Raw genomic sequence first — 17,090 nt, 5'->3', positions numbered from 1 at the left:
AGAAACGTTGGGGTTAGGAAGTGTGGGCAGCTCCTGGCGTGAATCCTGCTGACAACAGCTATGGAGACTGAGGAAGGAGGAAGGGTCTTAGAGGCAGAGAATATTAGGTGGAGGAGACCTGGATGGGGATGGGGGCCTTGTTTCTGAGATGGGTCCTGCTTGTCCTTCCCCACTTGTCATTTCCCATCAAATTTTCCATGGCACAGGCTGGGTCCTGGCCCAGGATTTTCTCTCCAACCACCCTTCCCCTTCTGGTCCCCTCTCCCCTGTGGGTCCCAGCACTGATGTGGGCAGCTCTTGGAGCTGAGGGTAAGACTCTGGGGCAGAGGTGGGTTTGCCTGTGGGCTGAGGGAAGGAGTGATGCAGGTTTATGTTTTTTCTCTAAGTCTTTGGGCCACAGCAGATTTCTAGGCTCATGGCCAGAATTCTCTCCCAACACCCTTGAGCTAGTTCTTTTCTCCTGTGTTTAGATTTTTCTCATACCCTGCTTTCCCCACGAGCCAAGGGATCTTCACCAAGTGCACAGCTGCCCCATTCCCTCCCTGACCTTGGCCTAGCCTACATCCACAGGCCACTTGCTCTAGTGAGAAATTAGAATTCTCATCCTCGAGCTGACCCTGCAGGGATCACAGCTAGAGGATTCAGGAAGACCCACTCCCTCCCTGCTTGGGCCAGAGCCCATTCTGCTTCCCACCACCCTGGCTCCCATGGGCACTTCCCTGCCTGGGATTGCACTGTCTCTCAAGCAAGGTCTCTGGGCTCTTCTAGCCCAAACTGCTTTCCAACCCTCACCAAAAGGGTGGAGAACACCACTCTCATCCATCCTGCCCCTCCTCAGTAGTGTACATGTTGACTGGGACTTGCTGGAGACCACGTCCCTTTCACTGGCATTCTCAGCCATCTAATGGCTGCTGAGATAAGCAAGTGAGAAGAACGTGGGATTTGGCACCAGAAGCCCTAGGTTCCAGTTTTAACTCTGCTCGAGCTGTGAGACCCTGGGAAAATACCCTACTCCCTCCAAGACTTAGTTTTGTCACCATTAAAATGAAGGCTGTGATCCCCTCTATCTCTTGGGCTTGTTTTGAGGTTCAGATGAGATAGTGTGAATAGAAGGGATTTTATCAGGGAGAGAGGAGGTAATACAGGCAGGGGGTAAACAAATTCAAACTATACAGAAGGTTATTTAATGAAAATTAAATCTCCCACTGACAGGTCCCAGAATCCCAGGTCCCCTCCCCAGAGATAGCCACTATTACCAGGGACATTCAGTGCAAAAGCATATAAGTGTACACGTCACACACACACTGTTCTGTACCATACATATTTTGGAGATGGTCTTATAGCAGTACACATGGAACTGTCTCCTTTTAACAGCTGCCTAGCATTCCATTGTGTGAATGTACCCAGACCGATTTAGCTAGTTCCCACCCTACAGATGGACATTTGGACTGTTGCCAGTCTTTTGCTGTTACAGACAGGGCTGGAGTCAATATCGTTAGACATACGTTTTTGTGTACATGTACGAGAATATCTGTGGGATGAAGTCCTTGAAGTGATGTTGCTGGTTCAAAAGGCACATGCAGGTTTGATCGTAAGATATCACCAGCTTGCCCTTGAAAGAGGGTGTATTGATTTGGCATGACCACCAAGACAGGACTGCCTTCCCCCATTCCCTCAACCACAAAGGGTGTTATTAAACCTTTTGACTGGACAAGCTATGTGGCCCAAAAGAGAAAAAGAAAAAACAAAAAGAAAATTAAAAAAACAAACACAAAAACTTTTGACCTTTGGGACTTCCCTGGTGGTGCAGTGGTTAAGAATCCGCCTGCCAATGCAGGGGACAGGGGTTTGAGCCCTGGTCCTGGAAGATCCCACATGCTGCGGAGCAACTGAACCCATGTGCCAAAACTACTGAACCTGTGCTCTAGAGCCCGCGAACCACAACTTCTGAGCCTGCGTGCTACAACTACTGAAGCCCACACGCCTAGAGCCTGTGCTCTGCGACAAGAGAAGCCACCGCGATGAGAAGCCTGTGCACCGCAATGAAGAGTAGCCCCCGCTCGCCGCAACTAGAGAAAGCCCTCGCACAGCAACGAAGACCACAACGCAGCCAATAAATAAATAAATAAATAAATAAATTTAAAAAATCTTTTGACCTTTGCTAATCTGATAAGTGAAAACGGTATCTTGTAGTTTTAATTTGCATTTCTTTTATTATGAGTGAAGCTTGAAAGGGAACTGCTCTAGGTATTTCAGGCCAGAGGGGAAGGTGGGTCCAGGACTGTTTGGGCATGCTGCCCTCCACGAGGAGCCCCTGCCCACCTCACAGGTGCGCTCTCTCTCTTCCCAAGGCTCATCACCCTTCCCAATGGGGTCCTCCAGATCCTGGACGTTCAGGAAGGTGACGCAGGCTCTTACCGCTGCGTGGCCACCAACTCAGCAAACCAGCGCTTCAGCCAGGAGGCCCTACTCCGCGTGGCCCACAGAGGTAAAGGGGCTGGCTGGGTGCGGAAACCTGGGGGTTTCTGGAGTCGGCCATTTTGGAGCTGGGAGGGGCCTCAAGTAGTCCAAGGCCTGCCTTCAAATAAGTGACTGGCGAAGCGATAAAGCCCAGAGAAGGCAGGGCCACCCAACAAGTCAGAGATAGAACTGGGGCAGGAACCCAAGACTCCCAGTTCAGGGCTCTCTTCCTGCGAGGCTGTGTGTTCCCTTGAGTTGGGTGGAGCGTCCAGGGCTGGGGACGGGGGCGGGGGGGGAGGGGAGGCGTCTGTGGAGGAGTGTCGGTGCCCTGAAGCCCTGGTCCCCGGCCCTCTGTGTGCCCTGAAGGGGATTCACCCTGCTGCTGCTTGCTGTGCATCTGGCTCCTCATGGTCTGGGGCTCGTGTTCTCTCCATTTCTCTGAAAATCTCCCTTCCCAGGGTGATGCAGTAGGAAGGACACAGGCTTTGGGGTCAGAACGACCTGGTTTGAATCCTGCCTTCTCTGCTCACCATCTGCGTGACCCTGGGTTCCTTCTCAAATGTCCAGCTCAGGGAGGTGGTGAGAATCGCTGAGATAAGATTGGGAAGTGCCTGGTGCCTAGCAGGTGCTCAGTAGATCTCACTCCGGGCCTCCCACAAGGGCCTCTCCCTTGCCTCCCTTTGCCATGGCATCTCCCCTCGACCCCGCCCCTCCGTTCATCTCTTCCCATCCCCCTCCTCATCCCCTACACCTCCACTCCTACCCTGCTTCCTAGGGCTTAGCTGACGCGCTGAGTCTGGTTCGCTCTCCCTTCCGTGCCCGGGGTCTCTGCCTCCACCTACTGGACAAACCGGGTATTCACCATGTTGACCCAGGGACCCAGTGTCACACTGAGAACTTGGCAGAGAATTAGTGCTCAGGGGGCTGCCAGGCTGGCAGAAACTCGAACCCATCCCCTGCCTTTCCCACGTGGGAATCGAGGCGCTCTGGAGAAAGGACTTGCTAGAACTAGAAACTATAACTGTTGACTCCAAGTCCAGACTCCAAGTCTACTCTTTTTTTTTCTTTTATTTTAAATTGGGGTATATATAGTTGTTTCCAAGTCTACTCTTGACCCTGCTGGTTCTCTGCCTGGAGGGTGGGTTCAATCTGACAGGGAAGAATGGGGGTGGTGTGTCGGAGGTCAGGTTATTCCTCTCCTGGCTCCCAGAGAAAGAGCTCTGAGTTCCAGTCCCAGCTCTGCCGAACTCTGCAGCTGCCTTCCCATCTGTCAGCCGGAACCCTGGCTGCTCCCTGCCCCACCTGCCTCACCAGGTGACTGTGAGCATCAGGTGAGGTGCTGCATGTGAAGACGCCTGATGGTAAGGCTGCCTGCTGGCCTGCCCTCTCTCCAGGGTCCCTGGCATCCATCGGGGGGCAGGACGTGGTCATTGTGGCAGCCCCGGAGAACACCACCGTGGTGTCTGGCCAGAGTGTGGTGATGGAGTGTGTGGCCTCTGCTGACCCCACCCCTTTCGTGTCCTGGGTCCGACAAGGTAAGTGGAGGGAGGGGACCTGAGGGCATGGGAGAGGAAGGGTGTGGCATCTCACGCATCCCCAAGTCAAGGAGTGACCATGCAATAGTCACCGACCTTTGGTGTGGTAGGAACTAACTCCTGTGCCAGGGCTGAGTGTGGGTAGGGAGCCTGGACAAAATTAATCATCAGTCCGTGTAGCAAGTTTCCTTTACGAAGCGCGCTAAGTCTGCCACTCACAAAATCACTCTTGAGACCTCACTTGGGGGGTGGGGCACTGGGCTCGGTTTTCCACGTTATGTTTCCATTCCTCACAACAGTGAATGTGTGAGAGCTGGAAAGGGGCCAGCGAGTCAGGTGGAACTTGGACCCTCTGCTGGTCTGTTTAACTACACAGCACCTCCTGGTCCACCCAGTGTGCGGCTACCTTTGTGTGCCTGGCTTCATGCTGGGCACAGTGAATAAAAAAGGGGGGGCCTGCCCTCTGAACTCACAGTCTGTGCGAGGGAAATAAGCACACATCCATGACTAGAGGCTTGACAGTATCAGGCAGCAAGTGATGAGTGCCAAGTGGGAATGCGTTACAGGAGATGCTATCGATGCTATCAGGGTAATGAGGGTGCCGGCCAAACGTCACCTTGCAGTCTACTGAGCATGCAACCTACTCTCCTGCTGGAGCCCTTGGAGGAGGGTAGGGGCCAGGGCTATTATTCTCAGTGGGCAGATGAGGAACCTGAGGCTCAGAGAGGAAGATGGAAAGCCAGGACCCAAACTTTAGAGCCTGTTCTCTTTCTGGTACACCACCCCTTACAGCCCTGTATGGAAGAAAAGCAAGGATTATTTTTGTTTCCATTTGAGATAAGAAGTGACTTGCGCCAAGTTGATGGCAGAAGTAAGTCTTAAACCCAGGTCTTTTTTTTTTTTTTTTTTTTTTTTTTTAATTTATTTGGCTGCGCCGGGTCTTAGATGAGGCACACGGCATCTTTGTTGCGGCCTACGGAATCTTTTAGTTGCGGCACGTGGGATCTAGTTCCCCGATCAGGGATCGAACCCAGGCCCTCTGCATTGGGAGCTCAGAATCTTACCCACTGGACCACCGGAAAGTCTCAAACCCAGCTCTTTTTACCCTTTTTCCCCTGGTTCAGTCTACGACCCCACACTGCCTCCTTTTTGTAAGTTTGTATCTCACATTCAAGACTATATTGTGATGAATACATAGAGTTTAAAGAAAAATAAAAACCCAAATGACTACATACCCCCACCAAGCTGATGAGAAAGAACAGTGCTGGTATCTCTGCCTCCCTGACCTGCCCGGCCTCCTTGGACTTGTGACACTTGCCTAGTTAGGGGGATCCTGGGGCCAGCAGGACCCTCATACTATTATTGCGGTAAGCCTGTGGTGTCACCCAGAAGTTCTATTATCAGTGTTTCTCAAATCCTGACCAGGCATCAAGATGACCAGGGAGCTTCTTTTTTTTTTTTTAGTTTTAAATTTTTAAAAAAAATTTTTTTGGAGTATAGTTGATTTACAATGTTGTGTTAGTTTCAAGTGTACAGCAAAGTAAATCAATTATACATATACATATAGCCACTCTTTTTTAGGTTCTTTTCCCATATAAGTCATTACAGAGTATTAGGTAGAGTTCCCTGTGCTATACAATAGGTCCTTATTAGTTGTCTATTTTATATATAGTAGTGTGTACTATATGTCAATCCCAATCCCAGGGAGCATCTTAAAACTGCAGACTCCCTCCATTTATGCCTGGAGAGTCATGACCCAGGATTTTTAATGCTTAACAAGTGTCCGAGGTCCTTCTACAGAAAGTGTGGTCTTTGGACCTACCTCCTGGGCATAGTTAGAAATGCAGAATCTGGGGTGCCCTAGGCCTCTGCATCTCAACAAGGTCTCCTGAGATCCTGTGACTTGTGTACACAGTAAGGATTTGCGAATTGCTGTCCCAGAGGGTCCTGACACCTGTGGTTCTGGGATCTCACTTGGAGAAACTCTGCTAATAGCACTCCTGGACAGAGACTGGGAAGAGAGAAGCTGGAAATGGACTTCATTCCTGCCCCTGGGCACTGTTCCTTTTCTAGGAACTTACTCCACTAAGTCAGGGGAGGGGCATGGCTTTGTTGTTTTGTTTTGTTTTCTTCTGATGGCAAAAGTTGTACGTATTCATTGTAGAAAACTAGGGAAAAGGAGAAACAGAAAACATCCCACCACTCAGAGATTAAAATTGTTAACATACGAGCATATTTTCTTCCAGATTTTTTTCTATGCACATGTACATTTTCCCCAAAAATTGAAGGCATGCTATATTTACAGTTCCAAGTCCTATTTTCATTCAACAATATATCATAAACATCTCCCCATCTTTAAAACTTTTTCGAAAATAATTTTAATAACTATGATAGTCCATCATTTGAATGTCACCATAATTTAAGTTGCTAGTTCCTGCTATTGAATTTTTAAGTCCTTCCCAGTTGTCCACTATTACAGTTAACACTGCAGTGATCAGCCCCGTTCACAGCTCCCCACCACAGAGTGCCCACAAGTGGAATCCTGGCTTCAAGGTCAAGGTGGAGCCCTTGTTAGCCCTATCAGCAATTACCCTTTCTCAGGCATTGCAACATAGCATTTTAAAAAACTTTCCCAATTTGATGGGTGAAAATGAACATCTGTGTTTTGATGTGCATTTCTTTGATTTTGTGAAGTTGAACACTTTTTTTTGTTTATTGGCCATTTGCATTTCTTCCCTGGATTTTCTGTTCAGGTCCATAAGGGAAGGGCTTTTAAAATGGTTTTCACTTCACATCAAGATAAAAGTCTGCACAGATTCAGATCTTTGGTTCTGGTCCAGACCTTTCCAGCCATATGTTCATCATAGCATTGGGCTAAGACCATATGGGAGGAGTGTCCTTCTTGAGAGAAATGAATTTAATAATAATGGTAATAGTAATAACTGACTGGTGTACCGAGCACCTCTTATGTGCCTGCATTGTGCCAGCCAGTCCCACAGACTTTATTCGTTACACTCTCAGAGCAGCCCTTCCAGCGAGGGACTATCTCCCCATTTTACAGACAGAGACACTAAGGGTTCAGAGGAAGTCATCGGTCTAGCAAGTGGAGGAAATGAGATCCCAGCCAGAGATTGTTGTGTTCTCTTAACCCGGGTGTAGAGGGTCTCCCAAGGTCCGGAGGGTGGATGGAGGGGCAGCCCTCAGCTCCCCCCTCCAGCGCTCTCCCTCCTCCCGCAGATGGGAAGCCCATCTCCACCGATGTCATCGTCCTGGGCCGCACCAACCTACTAATCACCAGCGCGCAGCCCCGGCACTCTGGCGTCTACGTCTGCCGAGCTAACAAGCCCCGCACGCGCGACTTCGCAACCGCAGCCGCAGAGCTCCGCGTGCTGGGTGAGGAGGGGAGGAGGGTGAGGGAGGGCGAAGGACCGCGGAGTAGGTGTGGGGGAGACCGGACTAGGGCGGGTTAGCTAGGGCGAGGCCGGGAGGAGAGGAGAAGGGCGTAAAGGGGCGAGTGGGTGTGTCAGAGGGACTGAGGGGCGGTGCTGGAGGATGAAAAAGGGATAGGGCGGGGGGTGGGGCATTGCAGGGGACAGACTAGGTAATTAAGAGGAGAGGAAGTGGTGGAAAGAGATTGGAGGATGGAGTGGGGGCGGAGGGGAGGGGTGGTCTGGGTGGGACCCAGGTAATGTGGGGAGGGGTGGGACTGAGGTTACTGGGGGGAGATGGAGTGGTCTGAGTGGAGAAAACTGGGGGCAGGGTTGCTCAGGGCTGGCAGAGGGGTAAATCTGATAGGTAAGGGATTCTGGGAGGTAGGGGAGAAGGAAATGGTAAGTGCGGGAGCAGGGTTAGATCCAGGAGGAACCAGGGTATTTAGGGGAGGCCGAGGAGGCCTGGGGACAACTCGGAGAGAGAAAGAGAATGGTCAGTGTGGGGCTGGGGTAAAAGGCGGAAGAGAGCTAAAGCTGCACTGCCGAGGGTATTTTGGGGGGACGGGTGAGTCAGGAAGAGGTTAGAATGAGTGGAGGGGATGCGGGAGTCCGTCGGGTATTGGGGGGCGGGAGCCGGGGCCCCTAGTGGCCGGAGCGCGCGGTCAGCGTCCCCCTCCCCTCCCCCAGCCGCCCCTGTCATCTCGCAGGCGCCGGAGGCGCTGTCGCGGACGCGGGCGAGCACCGCGCGCTTCGTGTGCCGCGCGTCCGGGGAGCCGCGGCCCACGCTGCGCTGGCTGCACGACGGAGCGCCGCTGCGGCCCAACGGGCGCGTCAAGGTGCAGGGCGGCGGCGGCAGCCTGGTCATCACGCAGATCGGCCTGCAGGACGCCGGCTACTACCAGTGCGTGGCCGAGAATGGCGCGGGCACGGCGTGCGCCGCCGCGCCTCTGGCAGTAGTGGTGCGCGAGGGGCTGCCCAGCGCCCCCACGCGGGTCACCGCCACGCCGCTGAGCAGCTCCGCCGTTCTGGTGGCCTGGGAGCGGCCCGAGCTGCACAGCGAGCAGATCATCGGCTTCTCCCTCCACTACCAGAAGGCACGGGGTAAGTCTCCCCGGGGCTAAGAGGCCCCAGCAAAGACCTACGCGGGGGCTCTGGTTGGGGAGGGGGGAGGGGGGCGCGGCAGAGGCTGGATGATTGAAGGGTTGCCTTTGGGGATAGGATAGAACGGGATGGGGTGGGAGCCCACAGGAGAGACCTGTGTAGAAATGGGTTAGTACATTTCTCCCTCAGCCACAGTTTGTTATAAGAGAGGAGGGAGAGGATGCTTCTCCTCGCAGGGAAAATGGCTTGGAGCCATTTTCCAATGGTCCTGGAGCCAGCTTGTTAATTGCAGCAGGAGTCACTTCAGTTAGAGGCTGGAAGAGACTTCCTAACCAGTGGAGGAATTAATACAGTGGACCTAGAAGTCAGGGGAGTTTATACTCTCCCACCGAGATTATCTGGAATGATTTAGCTATAAGGAGGCTATTCTAGGGACTGGGACGATATGAAGGGTCCCCAGACAGCTTCCAGCTGGCAAGCCCTCGGGGGTTGCCCTGTGACAGACCGTTAGTCCTCTAACCCTAACCCACTCAGGCATGGACAATGTGGAATACCAGTTTGCAGTGAACAATGACACCACTGAGCTACAGGTTCGGGACCTGGAACCCAACACAGACTACGAGTTCTATGTGGTGGCCTACTCGCAGCTGGGCGCCAGCCGCACCTCCACCCCAGCACTGGTCCACACACTGGATGATGGTAGGGCCTCTGCACCTGCAGTGGGCACCTTGGGGCCCAGAGAATTCCCTGGGGGTGGTAGCTCAGCTTCTCTTTACTAGTGTTCGCCAAGGCACTTTTACCTGCCTTATGCCATCTTTTGTGCCCTGTAAGGGAGTGGGCGAGGGTTCTTCTCCCTAATTTACAGTTGGGAAAACTGAGGCCCAGAAAATTAGTGACTTGCCCAAGGTCAGTAGTACAGCTGGGACTTGAGCCCAGGTCTCATGATTGCCTGTATCAGATGGCCCTTCTCCCCGACACCCACGTACCATCCAGTCAGACAGGAGCCAGTGACAATCCATCGGATGTAGACGATTGTGCCCCCAACCTTATTCTGGCTTCAGGGTGGGAAGGATGTCCCCTCATCTCCAGCTTGGGGCTCCCCTGAGAGGCTCCCTTTCCTCCCTCAGATCCTGGTCCTGGGCCTACTTCTGACTTGCTGTGTGACCTGGGCAAGTCTCTGACCGCTCCTGGGCCTCACCTTCCACGTCGGTGGAGCAGAGCTCACGCTGATGTTCTTCTGTCTCAGTCCCCAGTGCAGCGCCCCAGCTCTCCCTGTCCAGCCCCAACCCCTCGGACGTCAGGGTGGTGTGGCTGCCCCTGCCCCCCAGCCTGAGCAATGGGCAGGTGGTGAAGTACAAGATAGAGTACGGTTTGGGAAAGGAAGGTGAGTGGGGGCAGGACACGGGGCCCCACCTGGCTGGGAATCATTAGTGTGAAGGGTTGATCAGAGTGGCTGGGGGCCTGAGCGGAGCTGTGGAGTAGGGCAAGGTGAACCTGGAAAAGGGGAAGGTGGGCTGGGGGTTGGGAGGGCAGGAGAGAAAAGGAAGGCGAAGTGGGCTAGCTCAAGACATGGGGAGGCCTGGGGTCTAGCCCCACCTCCTCTACAGCTTCGGTGCGTAATCCTGTTGAGTCCCTGCCTCAGTCTCTTTGTCTGTGAAATGAGGCAGGTAACCTAGGTAATCCCTGGGGTCCCTTCCAGCTCAAAAAGCAGATGAGGGATAGGGAGGTGGAGGGTGTGCTTGTGGGACTGAGAGAAATGAGGCATGGCGGGGGTGGGGGGGGGGCGGTGTGTGTTAGGACAGATGTCAGGAATCTAGGGGAGGAGGTGTGAAAGGGATGGAGAGATTGGAGAAGGCGAGTGGCTGGGGGCCAGGATGAGGGTGGGGAGGGAGGGAAGGAAGGGTGAAGAAGGGGGCTTGGGTGGTTGGCAGGGCTCTGGAAGGTAGGCGGTGCTTGATGGCCTTCACAGCCAGCGCCTCGTGCCCGCGCCCTGGTGAGTGCGTGGGGTGGTTACTGACAGCTCCTGGGGCGGTGGGGGGTGTGTGCCATGATTCTCCCCGCTCTGAGCCGAGGCTGATGGCTGTGTCAGCCAGAGTTGGAGGCCCAGGAGTCAGCCCTGGAGCGTGGAGTCCTTCCGGGCACTGAGGGTCTCAGGCTCCGATGGGCCCTGAGGACCCAGGACCTGAGGCGGAAAAGTCAGTGTAGGGGAGTTTAGGAGTCCTGGTCCTTAGGTGGCCACCCAGAGCCAGTCTCTTCTGTCCCAGCAGATCAGATTTTCTCCACCGAGGTGCCAGGGAACGAGACACAGTTTACACTGAACTCGCTTCAGCCCAACAAGGTGTATCGAGTGCGGATTTCGGCCGGCACAGGGACGGGCTACGGGGCCCCCTCCCAGTGGATGCAGCACAGGACGCCCAGTGTGCACAACCAGAGCCACGGTACGGGGTCAGAGGGGACAGTCGGGGTGATGCGTGTGCCTGTGTGGGTGTATGTTTGCCCTTGGAAACCAGACCCAGCCGCCTCCTCCATCAGAGATGTTCCATGGCTCCCCCTGCTCGATGGGCAAGGGAGGATGGGTGAAGAGGCGAAGGGCTGGCCTTTGCAGACACCCCTGAGCTCGTGTTTCCTTTCCATCTGCTGTGTGACTTTGGACAGACCATTCACAACTCTAAGACTTCATTTACTGCCAGGTGTGGCATGAGGATTAATTAATGTAAACAAAATGTTTAGTACATAATTAAAACTTGTTAAATAGTAGCTGCTTCCATGATTATGATTGTTGTGGGTTTGGTTGAGAGGCCCAATAGTAGAGTGGTTAAACGCAGTCAAAACCTGTCGCAGGTACTATCTGTGTGACCTTGGGCAAGTTACTTTTACGAGGCTCAGTTTTCTTATCTGTAAAACAGGGATAATAGTATTTTTGTTATTTTATAGGGTTGTGAGAATAAAGTTAAAATACATGGTACAAAGTGCTTAGAACAGCATCAGACACATAGTGAGCTGCCCACTCTTAGGCTTTCAAGTAGGGCTCCCCACTTCCAATGGCTCCATCCCTCCTTCCCAGCTTTAGCAATCCCTGTGATACCCTTACCTGCCGGTACTCATGCATTCATTCCTTCAGAAGAATTCTAGAGCCCTACTCTAAGTGAGGTACTGTCAGCCCTGCCCCAGAGGTGCTCCTTGCTAACCTCTTTGCAAATGCCCAGGAGACATCCCTGCATTCCCAGCACTTGTGGAAGAGTGAGTTGTCCTCTAGACTGAGCCTGGGCCTGGCCCTTAGGCTGGTGGCTGAATGGTGATGCATTGGGAGAAGGCTGGCAAGGCTCTCACTCAGTGCTGTCTTCCTGCTTTTTGCTTCCTCGTGTCTCTTCCCTCCTCCCTTCCCTGGCCTCCTCCTCCTCCTCCCTTCCTGCTCCTCTGCCCCCAGTCCCTTTTGCCCCTGCAGAGCTGAAGGTACGGGCAAGGATGGAGTCCCTGGTCGTATCATGGCAGCCACCCGCTCACCCCGCTCAGATCTCTGGCTACAAACTGTACTGGCGAGAGGTGGGGACAGAAGAGGAGGAGGCAGATGGCAAGAGCCCTCCAGGGGGCCGTGGAGACCAGGCTTGGGATGTGGGGCCTGTCCGGCTCAAGAAGAAAGTGAAGCAGTATGAGCTGACCCAGCTAGGTGAGGAGGGCCAGGTGGGGAGGGATGAGATGGATATAGCTCCAGCGGGAGACAAGCTGGGTCAGTGGTTGGAGATGGAATCTCTCTGGGGATGAGAGAATGACCCCAGAGGTTCCTCTAGCCAGTGAGTGACCCCCATGACCTTCCCCAGTCCCTGGCCAGCTGTACGAGGTGAAGCTCGTGGCATTCAACAAACACGAGGATGGCTATGCGGCAGTGTGGAAGGGCAAGACGGAAAAGGCTCCCACCCCAGGTGAGGGGGCTGGGGAAGCGGGGGAGGAGGTCTCAGTCAGCAGGTCTGTGTGTGGCCTCCTTTCCCTTTCCTCTGGGCCAGCTCTGGTGGTCAGGTTGTCTGGAAGCTTCAGCCACCCACAAACCCATTCTACTAGGCTCTTCTAGGTCACAGAGAGAAGCTCCAGCTTGTGCACTGTCTTGTAGGTTACCGTGTTTTCATTATCCATGAACAGTGCTAATATGGAAGGTTTGGAAAAACCCCATGGTTCATCAGTGACTTCTGACTCCAAGTTTGACCTTTAAACAATTTTTAAAATACATCCACCTACATTGCACTGTCTATCAGATTATTCCTCTGCTGTAGGCAGAGAGGGTATCCCTTTGTGGCCCACCAGGAAACTGAGGCTCAGGATCTTAGTTGGGGCTGCTGCAACAAAACATTATAGACTGGGTGGCTTGAACAACCAGTTCTGGAGGCCGGGAAGTCCAAGATCGAGACCCCAGCAGAGCCAGTGTCTGGTGAAGACCTGCTTCCTGGTTCATAGACCATAGGCCGTCTTCTCGCTGTGTCCTCACATGGCAGAAAGAGGGTTGGAGAGTTCCCTGGGGTCTCTTTTATAAGGGCACTGTTATGGACTGAAAATGTGTGTCACCCCAGAATTCATATGCTGAAACCCTCCACTCCAATGTGATGTAATAGGAGGTAATTAGGATTAGATGATGTCATGAGGGTGGAGCCTTCATGAATGGGATTAGCACCCTTATAAGAGTCACAAGAGAGCTTGCTTCCCTTTTCTGCTCTAAAGATACAGTGAGGAGTCAATAGTCTATAACCCAGAAGAGGGCCTTCACCAGAACTTGACCACACTGGCACCCTAATCTCAGACTCCAGAACTGTGAGAAATAAATTTCTGCTGTTTATAAGCCACCCAGTCTATGGTTGTTTGTCATAGTAGCCTAAACAGGCAAAGACAGGCACTAATCCCTAAGACAGGACCCCCCCATATGTTCAAATTTCAACATATGAACTTTGGGGGGGCACAAACATTCATTCCATAAAACTTTTCTACGTCCTTTACAAACATTAACTAATTTAATCCTCATAACAACCCTATGAGGTGTTGGTACTATTATCTGCCCCACTGACAGAATGGGGAATGGAGACACAGAGAGGTTAATTAACTTATCCATAGTCACACAGCTACTAAGTGGCAGAGTTGGAATTTTAATCAGGGCAGCCTGGCTCCAGAATCTGTGCTCTTAATTGCCATGATTTGCTGTCTCTCTCTATTACATTCCTACATACTAGTGTTCCACAGTCTGCTATCTGTATGCTCTTGGCAAAAATCACTTAAATTCTTGGGAGCCTCAGTTTCCTAATCTGTGAAGTGGGAATGGTGCTATCCAACTCACAGGATCAAAAGAGACTGGGTAAAAGAAAGTGCCTTGGGAACTGCAAACCACTATACATATTAAGGGATGAGTATCCTCCCTCCATTCCCACACTCTAATTTTCACCCTCCAGACCTGCCCATCCAGAGAGGGCCACCCCTGCCCCCCGCCCATGTCCATGCAGAATCAAACAGCTCCACATCCATTTGGCTTCGGTGGAAAAAACCAGACTTCACCACAGTCAAGATTGTCAACTACACGGTGCGCTTCAGCCCCTGGGGGCTCAGGAATGCCTCCCTGGTCACCTATTACACCAGGTGGGAAGAGGGGGCTGATGCTGTGAATGGGGAGGAAGAGCAGACGGTGGGGAAGAAGGCAGCAGGTGGTGATGAGGAGAGGGGACCTGGGGTTCAGGGACATTTCATGACTCATGTGTTAAACTGGGGGCACATTGAGGGTCTGATGACCAGATGGTGACAGATGGAAAAAGGGAGTCCATCCAGTCCCATCCCCTCACAGGAGAGCCTTGTACTCAACCCTAGGAAACGTCACGCAGGACAGACCTATTTCTTCAACTTCATGTGACGGGGAAGAGACAGCCCAGCTGCTGTCCTGAGAGGTCCCCAGTTAGGTGGGGAGACAGAGACCGTGACCTGGGGAGTTGTTTGTTTGGCAGAGGAAACAAAGCATAAAAAGAAATAGATATATACAGTTGCAGCTGGAGTAAAATTAAGTCAAGGAAAAGAAGCATCAGAGATGGTCCCTTGGGTAGAGAATGATGTGGATTAATCCAGGAATGTTTCCTGGAAGAGGGGCCTGGCTTGGGGATTGGACATGGAGCCCGATACATACATACAGTACATCCAGACCTCTCTGCAGGTCCTCTGGATGGTGTTAGTGGCCCCCATGGGGCTGGGGTAGGGGAGTAGATTTGGAGGGGCCTGCCCTGCTAGGAGGGTGTGCCTGAGAGCCCTGGTCACGTTTCTTGCCTTGGCAGCTCTGGAGAAGACATCCTCATTGGCGGGCTGAAGCCATTCACCAAATACGAGTTTGCGGTACAGTCCCACGGCGTGGACATGGACGGGCCTTTCGGCTCCGTAGTGGAGCGCTCCACCCTGCCTGACCGTGAGTGGCCCCCAGTCCATCTTTCAGGGAACTCCTTCTTGCCCCAGCACCCCTCTTGTGAAGCGCCCCTCAGAACCCCATGAGTGTCCGTCATTTGCTCTGCATCTCTGTAGGCAGTCCTGTGCTGGTCTTAACCATATTTACTCACAGATATCATAACATAAGATTTAGAGGAGTGGTTTCTTTTAAGAGGCTGTGGGAAGACCTCAGCGAGCTGTGAGGGGGGCCAGGTCTGGAGGCAGGCATCCTGGGTTCTGCGTTTGGGTCCCCGACATCCCCCTGACACACACGGAGACTTAGGCAGTCCCCTTCCCCACGAAGGGCCTGTGGGTCCTCATCTGTCAAAAGAGAGGATGGGACCATTCGCTTTGCAGGTCTGTGACTCTGGAACCCTCTGGAAATGCATCTGAAGACAAGTGGATTTTTGTTCTCACAGCAGAGGCTCTTTGGTGCTTCCAGTTCTAAGACTGCTCACCTTTCTATTGACAGACCTTTGTCCCTGATCTGAAATAGGAAGACACGTGTAGGGTAGGGTGGGGAGGCCCTCTACCCTCATGGATTCACTTTTTTAAAAACTGCTTACAGGTTGTTTCTCACCCACCCATGACTTCAGTTCTTATGGTCTTAAACTGTGTGCGGAGTTTAGGGAGACCCCGGTGTTTTCTCCAAGGAGACTCTATGATATTGGATCCCCAGCACAACTGACCAGGCTACAGAGAGGGGAATGTTTTCTCCTTTCGCAGATGGGAAGACGAGCCTGAGAAGCAGAAAGTCACCTAGGATCAAGGAGGGTTCTGGCAGCCCATGGTGCTGTGGCTCTGTTATGCCTTAGAGCCCTGGGTCCCCATCCCACCCTCTGTTGGGCCTCGAAAACCTGAGCCCCCAAATCTCTGTCCCTTCCCAACACACCAGCCACCTTGTGTCCCTCCTTCTTCCCCTTCCTCATTCACTCCCGCCCCCCAGGATCAACTTCTTCTCTGAAAAAAAAAACACAAAGCCTTTCAAGGTGTTGCTTCTCCCACTGCGGTTCCCCTGACCCTGAGGACTTGTGCCAGGGGCAGGCGTAGACAGAGGCTACACAGGGCATCAACCAACTTTACTTGAAGATTTCAGGTGGCAAGGGGAGTTAGGAACTTTAAATGATAAAATATTTCAAACACTCTTTTTATATTAAATGTTACCACAGAATAGATGAATTTAAAAGAAAAGGTAAGCTTTGCGAAAACTTCTGAGCTCTGCCCCTAGGTCCCTAGAATACCAGACAGTGTCTTCAACCCTTGGAAGTATTTGGGTGTGGAAGTTTGAGGAGCTCTGCTCCAAGGAGTGGAAAAGAGTTTCTGAGAGGGGACGAATGGTGGTGAAGCCCCTTCCTCAACTGTATTCCAGAAATTCCCCAGTGAGAGACCAGACCTCATTCTGCTTTGTGGTTTGTGGTTTGTTCCAGTGAAGGAGGAAGCAGGGAGGCTATGTCCTCATGCCCTGGCTCCCAGCTGCCCCCAGAGCTGGGGCTGTCAGTGACCCTGCCTCTCCCCGTCTCCCCTCCTGACCCCCAGGGCCCTCCACGCCCCCATCCGACCTGCGCCTGAGGCCCCTGACGCCATCCACCGTTCGGCTGCACTGGTGCCCCCCCTCGGAGCCCAACGGCGAGATTGTGGAGTATCTGATTCTCTACAGCAACAACCGTACCCAGCCTGAGCACCAGTGGACCCTGCTCACCACCGAGGGTGAGGGCTCGCGCCCCAGGGCATCTGAGCAAGAGTTTCCCCACCCTCTCCCCACTTTCCAGCCTCCCCAGTGGCTGGTTAGTAGTGAGCTCGCCGCTGAGGTTTGTTCTAGGAGGAGCAGGCAGAAGCTACCGCCTGAGGGGGAGAAGCAGATTCTCTCAGGGCCACTTCCCAGCCCATCCCTGCAGCCCACCCCGACCCAGTTCACCAACCCTGCTCTCCCTGCCTTCCCCACGCCCCCCCCCCCACCGCAGGAAACATCTTCAGTGCTGAGGTCCACGGCCTCGAGAGCGACACTAGGTACTTCTTCAAGATGGGGGCGCGCACGGAGGTGGGGCCTGGGCCCTTCTCTGGCCTGCAGGATGTGATTACTCTCCAGGAAAAGCTCTCAGGTAAGAGGCAGGAAGGCAGGAAGGGGTGG

General features: G+C 53.1%; 1 protein-coding gene across 4 annotated transcripts in view; it reads left to right on the top strand.

The window, feature by feature from the left end:
* IGDCC4 (immunoglobulin superfamily DCC subclass member 4) overlaps positions 1 to 17,090 on the top strand; it is a 37,798-nt gene that overhangs the window by 14,765 nt on the left and 5,943 nt on the right. For all 4 annotated transcript variants that reach the window (XM_068553760.1, XM_068553749.1, XM_068553781.1 and 1 more), the window contains exons 4-16: positions 2,352 to 2,488; positions 3,855 to 3,995; positions 7,233 to 7,388; positions 8,114 to 8,527; positions 9,062 to 9,226; positions 9,774 to 9,911; positions 10,795 to 10,965; positions 11,955 to 12,194; positions 12,346 to 12,447; positions 13,954 to 14,137; positions 14,818 to 14,945; positions 16,499 to 16,669; positions 16,924 to 17,061. In XM_068553760.1, coding sequence (XP_068409861.1) covers positions 2,352 to 2,488; positions 3,855 to 3,995; positions 7,233 to 7,388; positions 8,114 to 8,527; positions 9,062 to 9,226; positions 9,774 to 9,911; positions 10,795 to 10,965; positions 11,955 to 12,194; positions 12,346 to 12,447; positions 13,954 to 14,137; positions 14,818 to 14,945; positions 16,499 to 16,669; positions 16,924 to 17,061 — 2,285 coding nt within the window. The remainder of the gene's footprint in view (positions 1 to 2,351; positions 2,489 to 3,854; positions 3,996 to 7,232; positions 7,389 to 8,113; positions 8,528 to 9,061; positions 9,227 to 9,773; positions 9,912 to 10,794; positions 10,966 to 11,954; positions 12,195 to 12,345; positions 12,448 to 13,953; positions 14,138 to 14,817; positions 14,946 to 16,498; positions 16,670 to 16,923; positions 17,062 to 17,090) is intronic.

This window comes from Eschrichtius robustus, chromosome 1 (genome assembly GCF_028021215.1).
Source record: "Eschrichtius robustus isolate mEscRob2 chromosome 1, mEscRob2.pri, whole genome shotgun sequence".
Lineage (NCBI taxonomy): Eukaryota > Metazoa > Chordata > Mammalia > Artiodactyla > Eschrichtiidae > Eschrichtius > Eschrichtius robustus.
This window is presented reverse-complemented; position numbering and strand designations above follow the sequence as displayed.